The sequence below is a fragment of the Orbicella faveolata genome, unplaced genomic scaffold (genome assembly GCF_042242905.1).
Source record: "Orbicella faveolata isolate gen_17 unplaced genomic scaffold, um_ofav_v1 contig_13, whole genome shotgun sequence".
Taxonomy (NCBI): domain Eukaryota; kingdom Metazoa; phylum Cnidaria; class Anthozoa; order Scleractinia; family Merulinidae; genus Orbicella; species Orbicella faveolata.
The window spans coordinates 28,376,052-28,388,785 of record NW_028301540.1 but is presented as its reverse complement, the minus strand read 5'-3'; the positions used below and the strand labels follow the sequence as shown (position 1 = coordinate 28,388,785).

Sequence of the window (12,734 nt, the reverse complement as noted above, 5' to 3'; positions counted from 1 at the left end):
ACAGAGCGAAAGAGTAATAGCGCTGCTAAAATCAAACTTTTTTCCGCGATCTCACCTGCCAAATATTGAAATTTGAGGTATGGAACTTCAAGAATTGGCTACCAAATATTGGGAATTCAACATTTAAAAATTTACGCTACACTATCAAATATTGAAAATTCGTTATTTCCTCATCAAATATTGAAAACTTTAAGTTTTTGAAATTCATGATTAGAATTCAATATTTCGAAATTCATGACTTGGAAATTCAATTATGGCAATTTAGGATTTGGTAATTGATGACTTGGAAATTCAAGATTTTCCACTTCAAGATTAGCAATTCCAGATTTGGCAATTCTAGATTTAGCCATTCAAGATTTGGCAATTCAAGTATGGCAATTCTAGATTTGGCCATTCAAGATTTGGCAATTCAAGACTGTCAATTCAAGACTTGGCCAGTCACGATTTGGCCATTCAAGATTAGGCAATTCAAGATTTGGAATAAAGATTTTGACAGTTAAGATTTGGAAGTTAAGACTTGGAGCTTCAATATTTGGTCGCCAAATATCGAAAACTCGATCTTTGGAAATAGAAGACCAAATTCAAAATTACCTTGCAACAAAAACTTGGGGTGATGCTGAATAGTTTTTCTTTACTGGGTTAGTAAGCCTTGAAAAGTTTGTCATGTCATTGTAAGTTGAGAATCTCTGAATTTCCTCTTTCATTATAAACAATAAAGATTTTCTCGCAATAATATGTACTTTCGTTTTGACTTTTTTTTGACTATTCTGAATGGCGGATCCAAGATGGCCCCTGTTCCGAAGTTACTGAGAATATTTTTGAACGTGCTAAGTGCACACCATTTGTGGCCGTTTGAGGCAGCAAGTATTACACATCAGCAGAATACGGAAATTTCGAGCAGAATATGAGCAACATATTGCTTAGCCGGAAACTGTTTTAGTGTTAGTTTAGCAATTAAAAAAGGAGATAGTAACACTTATATTTAAGACGATGAACACGAAAGATAGAGAACTCAGCTCGAGTGTCACGAGTACCAAAATGCATGAGTTTTATTCCAGAAGCCTTACAGAAGCACCTGAATATCTACGTCGAGCAGAATTCGATAGGAATTATCAATTCTTTTACGAACCACGTATGGTCTAAATGTATATACCCGCAGGCATACGTTACTGACAGACAGACAGAAATACTCACAAACATTGAATTCACTGAGTTAGGCAAATTCGTTTTACCTACAGTCACTTATTAGTTGCTTTAAAAACCTCTTCAAAACATAGAAGAGTTATCTGTTTAGCAAACCTGGCCACATATTTTGACTTTTTAACGACTCTTAAAGGATGAATCATATTTAAAAATAAAAATATTTTTAAAACAAAGTTAATTGTGGCAAATACTTATGTTTGGGCGACATTGTTTTTAATTTCAAGAACGCAGATCGCGCATTTACTAATAGCGGAACATCAAAGTTCAAAGCCGCAAACAAATTAAATTTGTCGTTAAAAATGATTGATTCTTGGTGAGAATTCAATGATGTGGAAAAAGATTTAATCGCTTCATTTTTTTAGTCTGTTATTGTCTTGCAGCAGGATTTGGCAGGGGTCTCCGAGCATCGTTTATCACCGTTGATAGCTCCCTTATTAAGTCAATTAATAGAAATTATCAGATTATCAGATTTAACTCTCATGCCAGAAACGTTCTTTTTCGATGGCTGAGGAACGGTAGATGGGAAAAAGATCCTATTTTTTTGGTCCTCAACTATGAAGTTTTACCGCGTTTGAACAACAGAAAAGTGCCTAGCGCTTAATTGGAATTGCTGCCTTTGTTTCGCTCTTGTTTTGTCATAACAAAGAAATCGGTATTAAAGAAATTGTATAAACAGCTCAATATAATTTGTCGCCAATGGCAGTTAAATAATTTCACGCTTACTTGCTTTGTTCATAATTCGTCGATTATTCCCTTGTCGTGGGGGCGATAACCCAATATTTGCGATACTCTGCCACCATCCGCAATTATTTCAATCGCGCTTAATTAAAAAACGGCGGCTTGAGTGAGAGCTTTAATTACAAAATCTAATAAAACCGAAATGAGCCTACTCATTTGTGAACGAACTTCAATTAACTTATTCCATGCGTGTTTAATTATTGTCGGTAAACTTAACACGTTGACATGAATGTTATTTGGTTTACTTTATTGTAGCATAAAGACGACCCTGATCTATACAAACGAAATCACTCGCACCTCCATATTAAGAATTATAGGTCTTGTTTGACGAAAGAAACGACTGGAATAGATCGCCTTTCTAAAAGGCACGCTATTCTTCACTTAGCTTCTTTATAAATCGTCTTTGTTAAAGGCACCCCTTTCTTTGCTTTTCTTTTTTATCCTTATTTAACAAACGTTCTTTGCTTTAATCTTTTTTTTTTTTGGTGACTGTAACTACGCTAAAAGATATTTATTCTAAATTTGTTTCTCGCAAAGAAACCACTTAAGCATATTAACACGCAAAGGAACTACATCGTCTTTAAACTCGACCACTAGCGACGAATACTGTGATACATGAACAAGGGCCTTTTACCCTCGTGAAATTAGCAACTCATTTTTCTGCGATTCGTAAAAAGAAGAAAAAGTAGATATTTAGAACACAATCTTTTTAAAAGACCTCTAGACACGAAGATACAAATCACTGCTCGGTTATCAAATGCATGAAAACTGCACACGACAGCTGTAAATCTTTTTTCTCTACAAATCCGGCCCTTGCCTAAAATGGGGGTGGATTGAAGTTTGACGGTGGATACCCTCCAACAGACTGGTTCGGTGGAGTTATGCACATGGGTGTATGGTATATCGTGAAGGGTGATGGTTTAATATGACTGGCGTGAGTCATGGAGTTGTTGAAGAAATACTTAGGCCTGTGGTAAACCGGGTGTGAAGGGTACAGATAACCTTGAGCTGCTATGGCGTACTCCATCTCAGCGGCCAGCTTTCGCTTCCATTTTGTCCGACGGTTTTGAAACCATATCTTGATCTGCGTTTCTGTGAGCTTCAGCGTTTTCGAAAGCTCCATTCTGCGTGCCACACTGAGGTATTTGCTTCTCTGAAATTCACTCTCCAGGGCTTTGATTTGTTCGTTAGTGAAAGCAGTGCGTGGTCTTTTCTTTAACTCCGAACTCTGCTTTCGTTGAAGAGTATTGTCTTGCTTTAGCATTGGTGAGCCTGTAGGTATAAGACAAACCCTAGATGTCTTAGGAATTTGAAATTTTAAAAGCCCTTATATTCTGTGTTTTGCCTTTCATACTAAATTGGTCGTTTCTCCTTCAATTACTGCCTTCTTATTCATTCTCGCAGCCTTGCTTGGTTCTCTTTCAATTTAAAAAGCCGGAATAGTTTACACAGAAAGCTACTTGCGTAGCCTATAATTTAGCTTTCACTTAGTTAAATTCGCCAAATTACCCGTTCTCCGGGACAGCATAATATTTGGCATAAACAAAATATCAGCTCATTCACTCACAACAGATTTCAAATAAACATTTCTGAAAGGGCCAGCAAGCATCCTTTATCTAAACCTCGGGAGGGATCCAAGATACTTGAATTATCTATTGGGAACCGTTAACAAAGTACACGTGGTGTCTTCCAGCGGAAAGCGTCACTGTGCGTGCTGTGTATAACAAAACTGATCTTTTAGGCAGAAGTAAATGTCTTACTACCTTGTTAGGTGGACCATAATTGTTTTCAGGCATACCTGACGCGGGTCTAACACGCATACCATCGACGCGCGTCGGACAGAATCGACATCTTAATCACTCGAGAGTTAATAACTTTACACTGCTTTTTCCTCCAAAGCTCATGATTCGCCTATTGCATTGAAGCGAACAAATATCATGGAGCGAGAGGCGATCATTTGAAGAAACTCTCGAAATCTTGATGCGATAAGTTATTTCACCAGGTAGCATGTCTACATTCATTAACAAAAATGAGATCGATTAAATTCATAATATGACTAACGATGATTAAGCACTTTGCCCCTTGATTAAATTTGTGTCAGCGTCGATTTCCGCAAACATATGCTGCTTACCTTGAGCGAAGTTATCTTCGGAGTCTAATTCATCCGTTGCCTTTGCAACATGCTTCTCAGACTTTGTTGTCGTTTCGGAGTTCATTTCCGGCCAGCGCGTTTGAAAAGAAAACTTTCCTGTCGGTTCACACGGGTTCTTGTTTAGAATGTCTGCAATTGAAAAGCTTCCAGATTTAACTGACCGATATCCTGTGTTCCTATCCATGGCCTTCAAGCCCTTGTCAATTTAGTACGAGTATACGATAATAGACGAACCCCTAATCGCGGCTCTGTTTGTAAGAGTCTCCACTCGCTTCAAACGACAGCACAAGATGATAACATAACTTATTTCCCTCTTTAGTGGACCTCAGGGTTCAGTGTGCAGCGCGTGCCGGGTGTCGCGCGCCAACCAATGAAAAATCTGACGATTATTTAAATATTGTAATGAAGAAAAGTCCGCATAGAACAAAAGCCTGCAGACTGGTGTTATTCACGTCTTATACTTGAATTTATATCCATGAATAAAAGGAAACAGCCCTGGAGAAATCGCTAGATGTTGTCTTGTTTAAAAGTAGACCCAATGGTAGAGTATTTTTCACATGCAATCTGCTGTATTTGACAAATCACGACCAGCGGAAAGTCATTTGAGAACGAGGATAATCACGCTATTCGATAAACTCTAATTTTGAGACAATTCTTTTTTGGTTCAAAAAAGGGATGTTTACGGGTTTTTCTTCTAAATATATCTAAATACATCTGTAGAAACAAGACCTTCCCAAAGTGAATAGCTTGCTTAGCATGTATTTTGTCAAATTTCGCCTGAGGAAATGTATCAATGCATGTGAGAAAAGAAAGGATGCCAGAAGGGTCTTCTGCCAACATGCGCAATATAATTCACAGCAGGAAGCCACTGCTAAACACAAGAGTTTATTTCAGTTCGGTTTATTAAACACCGGCATGTAATTAGTCTGCAGTTAAGGGCGATCAACACATGTCAAAACGGAACTGCATGGCTGCTTAACCTCTTTGTTTTACAAGAGTTGTTTAGGTCTTCTTTTATCAGATGTTAATAACAGTATGATTTTAATATTTTACATCTGCAGAAAGGATATCATCAGTGTTAATAGTCTCTCAACAAACAACTTGGTCCCTTGCAATTCTAAAAGAAGACAAAAAGCCCCAGAAGGTGTTTCCGAATGTTCATATTTTGCATACTTTTTTTTCAGACAATGGCTTATTCTGTTTCCTAAATAGTCTTTTTTTGCACTTCTCAAGTTTTTTGATGCGTCGTCTTTTCAAAAAGGGAACTGCGGAAATTGATATTTTCTAAGCGAAAGAGGGTATTCGCGACCCAACTTTCTGAGTGTAAAATAAATCGTACTCGTTAAAGTGCGCGAGTTGCCGTCCACGGTTCTCTGCAAAAATTTATGACACTTATAACTGGTCCATGAAATGACTACATGTGATATATCACGGGTCTCTCAATTCAGAGCTAATGGGTAATGTCTTTGATTAGAGGCCTAATGTTAATACTGACTCAGCCCCACTTCTAAGAATTCATGCACAGCTACGCTGACTCAGTGCGAGATAAAGTAAAGCCTTGAAGCCGACCGGCTCATGGCTGCCGGAGCTTATCACGACTAGGAGTATTTCTACTCCCCCTGGACGGGATGCTAGTCCATCGCAGGTTACTCTCCCGTTATTTGTTAAGTTTCCCCAACAATTCGCCGGTACCCATTTATACTCCTGGGTAGAGAGAGGCATCGTGAGATTTAAGTGTCTTGCCCAAGAACACAACATAATGTCCCCGGCCAGGGCTCGAACCCGAACCGCTCGATCAGGAGTCGAGTGCTCAGTGCGAGATAGCACGCACTTTATGGTTCTGTCGAAATTAAGCTTGTGTAAACGTGAAGCATCAGAACTTATCGTTATCATTATCATATGGCTACGGCCCGGTTGTCTGAAAGCCTCCTCCAGTCCCTCCTATCTTTAGTGGGTCTTAACAAGTTTGATAGTCTAACGTGGTGACTGAAGCATACACTAGATCCCCTCATCGTCACTCGGACTAAGAAAAACTAGGCCTTCAGTCGCTTTTTGCAGTTCACTCTCGTTGATTTTTTGTTTCATTGAAACAGATCTTTTACGTGCCCCGAGGCACACCTGCCTTTTCTTAAAGCAGTCTACGGAATTTGGCAAGCCACAACAAAACGCCAGCGGGAATCATGGCTGATAATCATTTAAATTTTTCTCGCTACGCGAATGACACTAAACTCGCTTGGCTCTGTAAAAATAGAAACTTCTCTGCTTTTCACATAACTATACGATGATCTAATCTAGTGTTAGACGCAACATTTCTTGTCACTAACAAAAATCAAATCCAGTTTGTACCATTTTTATCTCCTTCCAAACTTGATTTGAAATAAAGGACGAGAGAACCAGAATTTTCATCCCCTGCAGAAATGGTTTACCAAAACGCTTTTATACAAGTCGCTTCCAAGTCGTTAATTGGGTAGATTGATTGTTGGTTATTCTATGCCTGTTTTGACTCAACACAAGTTCTTAAGCTCAACAACAGCGGGATCACACTGTTTGCCCAGTGGAAAGGATGAATGGCCTCTGAGAGGTGATAGATACGCAGCCGTTGTAGCACACAGCATGAGAAACTCTCGCTCAGCAGCCGACGAATTGGCACCGGTGAGCCGACGCGTTTATTTGCTTCGCTTCTAGTCAACACTATCTCAAAGGCCCGCAAATCAAAGAAAACATCTCGACAGGCAGGTGCTTAAGATGGTAGTAGATAAAATTGTAAGGTGAGTTGTGTAAACTATTTAACATTCGACAATATTTATAGTTTAAAAAAAGAAAGGACTGGATTCCACAAATAATCACGTGATTACCTTGAGGTTGATTGTTTTCACGATTTGGGTTTAGTTAGGAAACTGTGAGAGTATGTCGCGCTACGATTCAGCTGTTTGTCAGTATTGTTCAACTCAGTCATCCCATGAGGAATAAAAAGTGAGAATCGAACATTTAGGATTAGATGACCATCTTGCGGGTGGACACCTTGACCAGCTTTAGGAATGCTACTTTGATGCTGACTAAATTGATCGGGGGCAGTAGTAGATGGAATGGGAAGAAGAAGAAGAAGATAGGAGGGGGGTGATAACCAGCGCTGTTATTAGCCGATTGACCTTTTCTAACTTTGTCAGTGATTATTAGTGAAAGCAGCCAAACAGTTAACTGTGCAACTGTATACACTTACTTTCGTAATCCTCTACGTCCCCTGTGGGACATAAGGCAACTGCGTATACCTGTCTGAAATTTTCCTGCGGTAACTTGGTTTGATTCATTGTACTTGGAAGTCAATGAGTCCATGGCTACTGTATTTTGACAGGCATATTCACCAAATTTGTAATTTTCTATTTTCGTAATAAATTTAGCTCTCATGCAGTCGTTTTCCCCTTTTTAGGACTTTTTATTGTGTTTTATTGTTTGAATTGGCTTCGAGGCATTTTGGTGGTTTTAAGACTTTGTCTGAAAAATGAATCCAATTAAGATGGCGGATCCAGGATGACGGCTGTTTGATCCACGAGCTTCCATGATATGACTTCACCGTCTCCTGTTGCTTATCTCAACAAAAGTTTTTTGGACCTACAATGAACCCTCCGAGTCTCATAATCTTTGCTTCAATATTCTGGACCTTACGGTGGAGGTGGGATTCCACGTCCACCGATCGCAGACGGTTGAAGTTGAAACTGGTCATGCAGAATAATGTTAATTTACAGAAAACTGTAAATAATGTATCCTAAATACCGTCAAATACTATGGCGATGGATGGTGAACAAGGTGAAACGAGATGAATATACACTTAAAATTACAAAATGTATCCTGATTTTCATCGACATTCTAACTTCTTTGTTGTTTTTGTTTTCTGTGTAGCTTTGCGAACAAATATTTGTATTTTGTGTTTTGGCTCCTGAACCTGTCCGACTCAATACGTTTTGATGTCTTCATTCTTGGAAGTTTGGGAGAACTCGAAAAGCTGTGGAAACATTAAAAAGTTCTCATTCTTTCAAACTTCTACGAGTGTTTCTATGACTCGATATAAACACGGTACATGTTTTCTATTTCTTATGTATTGAGACATTTCGAGGAGCAGCCGTGACTGTCTGAGAACACAAAACGGCCAGCAACGATAATCCCGCGTGCTCCTTGTGGCTTCCACTATATTTGCTTTGCATATTATGTCATTCATTTGTATTTCCAAACGTCATGTCATTCATTCTATCTCTCACGTTCTGTCACAGGATAAGATGAACTCAATAACTTGGCTTGATGGGTCTTAATATCTCAGTTGGTAGATAACTGCAGCGCTACACATACCATGCTCAAATTCATGCTCGAATCCTGCTGAAGCCCCGAAATCTTTGAAATTTTCAATTGCTTGAATGACGATCACGTCGGTGATGGTCGTCTCTTCACCATTACATCAAATTGATGTCGTCAGTACTGAACTATAATTTGGAATTTGAGTCTGAAAATAAAAGGAGAAGACTTAGGTTTAAAATTCCTTTTAAAATCGAGAAAAGATTTTGCTGCCTAGTCAGACAGACAAAAACTAGTTCCGAAAAGACTGGAAAGAAATCGTGCAATAGGTTTTGAAGGCATTGAGTTCAAGATTTAAGTTTCACGTCGTTGTAAGAAACGCACGCAAACGCAAATGTTGTAAGCGAAAACAAAGCAAGAAAAAATCATGAAAAAAGAGTCAATATTGAAGCTGCAGGGTTTACATAAATATCTAAACGTCTAGTTATATTTCTTTTTTGATATAGCCTACTCTTTCGCCAAAACTCAACATAATCTCAGAAATGATAAACTGACATTTTCTCCGGTACCTCTTCACGATTCAGTCGGCACGAGATTTGAAAATCGTCGCTTAAAATACCCTACTAGACTATACTACGAAACACTCGAATTCGAAATAAAATAGCTTCCAATGCATGGAATTAAATTGTTTTAAATTAAGATGCTTTTAGTGTTCCATATTCAAGTGTTTAGAACAGCTTTGCGGTCTTTTCGTGAACGGCTTTATACATGCTTTGAGCGTAGAATGGACAATGTGAACGTCCACAAAATTACATTCAGGTGTTAAATCACGTTAAATTAGTTGTTCTTAGCTGTCAAGGAGTAGTGAATAAATTTACATTCTTTTTCGTTTGGAGTTTTAAAGCTTGAGGTGCATTCTAAAATTTAGAATTTACCTTATAACTCATTCATTCACAACTCGGACCTCAAGAATGACCAAAAATATAAATATGTTTAAAACTGATGAATTTCGTTAGTTTAAATAATTAACTATCCCCACTTTTCTTGTCTTTTTCAGGACTTTGGGGTTATACGAAATCATTGCTATCGCAATGTACTCCTTGCCTATATTCAGTAAAAACGGTCTTTTCTAAAAAGACACAACAACTTGTAACAAGTATACTTGATTCCTAAGCACGTCGTAAATTTGTTTTTATTTGTACATTTGTCTTTTTTTTCCGATTCTACATTTCCCTTGTCGATGCTGAAATTTTATCAATGTACGTTTTTTTGTAGATATTGCAAATAATAACAATCTGAAGAAATCTGAATCGTATTCAGTGGTGAATAAACTTGGAATTGTGAATTTCGCGAGACTAAAAACTGAAAAAAAAAGGCTTATCATCGGCTCTTGTTTCCAAACCTGATAAAATATTGCCACTCACTCACCACACAAAACAGCTCCTTCTCATGGCCGCTTTAGCCTTGATGTGGCCGCATATTAACATTCGGACCAGTTGGTCATATTTGTTCTGGAGGATTATCCACATAAAGTCAAATGGCTTTTGCAATATTTAAGCAGTTTCTTATTCTTGTAAAGAATTCTTCCAAGCCTGTTATTAAAATATTGGTGTATCTCACTTTTTTCCAAATGCGAAAATTCTTCTTTTTGTAGTCTTGTTTTTTTTTTATATAATTTGGTAGGAACAACGAAAACTATCGTATTTCGAAGCGTGACGCATATACGATGCGAAATAAAAGAAATATATCATTGGCACAAAGCACACTAGCAGGTCCCTGTTAATCACGTTACACGAAAACTTCGAGTGCGCTATTCTTATAAGGGGAAGATTGATTCGAGTTTAAAAAAAGTTATTATGCGGAAGAACTGAAAGCATAATGTCATTTTACTGCGAGGCATTTCCTGTTATTCAACAGTCTGTGGGTTCAGGTTCCTGACCAATCAGGAGAATTTACGTGTCCTAGGTGTAACTAAAAGTTATGTTATCTGTGACACGCGGCCCTTCCTGCGATCATCGTCATCCTGCGAACAGCTTCTTTTTCGCCAAGTCAAAAATTATTTGCTCACCGCCTCTCCAGTAACAGACCTGCAGACTGTCCATATATTAGGTAGTTTGTTTTTACTTTTTTAAGGGTGGAGGATTTTTCATCCCCACCTATCCTGAGGAGATTTCAATAGGTTCAACGGTTTAGTTTCAAATAAAATAGTCATGCTCGGGACCATTTATCCCAAACAGCTGGGTATCATTCTTTTCCTACCTTTATGCTCCGCCAACTGGTGCGAAGCCTTGTGGAGCTCTTGATATATTAATTCTAAAAGCTATTTCGCACTAAAATTTTATTTTCATTTCTTTTTTTCTAATTGTTTAACTTCAAAAATAATCCAAGGGAAAAACTACTTTTTAACTGATTTGAGGTATTAGAAAAGTGATTATTTTATAGGAGCTGGTCGTCGAAGTCTTCAATAAATACTATTACCCACACTTAAGTTTGTAGCCAACAAGACCGAAAATAGAAAAAAAATAAGAGAATAACGCGTAAGGCCCGCGATTATAGCTGAAGTTGTATCAACACTAGAATGTACGTCATTGAGTATTGCATTTCCTATATCCTTTAAAGAGGAAACGGAAGAAGGCAAATTAAAACGTATTATGAAAAGTAAGGATGAAGATGATATGTAAGAGGAAATACCACAAGTTATTACGTTCGGGTACTTTTACTCGACTTGATTAGCGTAGAACATGCAATTATAAGTATAACCAATTAATTCTAACCAAAGAACGCAAAATGAAAGCTTTCAAAAGCGAGTACACTAGATAAATAGAAGACAGAAAAATGCACCATTACGAGAAACACTTCTCGTGCATAAAAATATATGTTTCAGAAAAGGATTATATATGGCTTTTATAGCCCTGATATCTGCCTTTGATATTCTGGTAATACCTTTTGCAGAACTTATTCGTCAAAATTGTCAGCAAATAAAAAAAAATGTATTTGTTATTATTTAGTCCGATTAAAAAATGTTTACGTTTTTATCATCCATGCTGTCCCCTAAGACAATACACAGTCAAGAATACGGTTCTAAGAAATTGTTAAAATAAGTGGAAAATATGGCAAAGTTGAATAATTTTCTTTGAAGAAACACAAATTATGCAATGAAAAACAAGGCTTGTAAAATATCAGGGCTACGATCAGAGAGTAATCTTTAAGATAAACAACGACCAGCCTGTATTGATAAAAGGAGTCAATGTTGCAAGACTGGTTAAGAAACATGTCAAAAACGAAACACAATGACTGTAAAGCTGATGAATTATTAATTAATGAGTTTAAGAAGACTTGTTGAAAAGCGGAGCCACATGGTCAAACAGATATGAAAGACCGAATCTAAGTCAATGAATCGAATATTCTCAAAAATAAATTATTTCTTTGAAATATGTACTCCACGTCGACAAACCGTTGTGAACCCTCGAACTAAGTCATTCAATCAAGCATTCTCAAACTTCAGTTGTTTCTTTGAAAGCCCAAACAATGAATCGCGGAGGGTTCTTTTAAGGAATAAAGTGCTGTGGGTTTAAAATCAAATATGTACGGAACTAGTTGTTGTAGTTTACCCATTTCTCTAGATGTTCTCGATTCACCTTCTGGCATGAAAGACTGCCGAGACAACGAAACACTTAGCATGTGAAAACGCATCTGATATTGTTTGCCCAAGTTACGAAATTCCATCTTCCGAAGCCACGTTCTGAGATCAGTGTTAATAGTGCTCGATTCATAAACCATTTATCTGCAGCGCTTGAGATTCAGGGACTCGTAGCCAAAAGGTGGAATAGGCTTGCATAAAATATTGCCTGTTTGAAATTTTTTAAGTGTATTTTTGGTCAGACCCAGTAGTCAGTGATAAAATGTCACATTAAATTGGAGTCGAAGTTGCGAGAGAGAAAAAGGTTTCTTTTTTGAATAAGTATTCCAGCGATTCAATCGTCTTTTGCTATACGCCAACAAACTATTCTCTAGCCACTTCTCTCGTTAATTCAATTTGATTGAAGCTACTAAAACTGATGGTACGTAAGCAAACAGTTTATGAATCAATAGAAAAGATTCCAGTTGCAAAACAAGAAAAATAGAAAAAAAAAACATAAAAGAACAAAAAAAAGACTTAAATTTATGCTCTAAAGTACTGATATAAAGCTCCTTCAATGTGTAAATTTACGTGACATAAATGCAATCCGTCACAACGTTGAATTATAGTTATAATCCTTTTGTATTGTAGTTAACCTTTATGATTGGTTGAGTGGTTGTCAGAATGACTGACTGATTAATAACATTTTGCAGGTTGTGCAGACAACAGTAGACACTG

General features: G+C 37.5%; 1 protein-coding gene across 1 annotated transcript; it reads right to left on the bottom strand.

The window, feature by feature from the left end:
* Positions 1–2,171: 2,171 nt before the first annotated feature.
* On the bottom strand, positions 2,172–4,411 carry LOC110039868 (homeobox protein MSH-A-like). The gene is made up of 2 exons (XM_020745054.2): positions 4,073–4,411; positions 2,172–3,213 (listed from the first exon to the last, which is right to left on the bottom strand). The coding sequence occupies exons 1-2, from the start codon at positions 4,275–4,277 to the stop codon at positions 2,759–2,761; spliced, it is 660 nt and encodes a 219-aa protein (XP_020600713.2). The 5' UTR covers positions 4,278–4,411; the 3' UTR covers positions 2,172–2,758.
* Between the last annotated feature and the right edge of the window lie 8,323 nt (positions 4,412–12,734).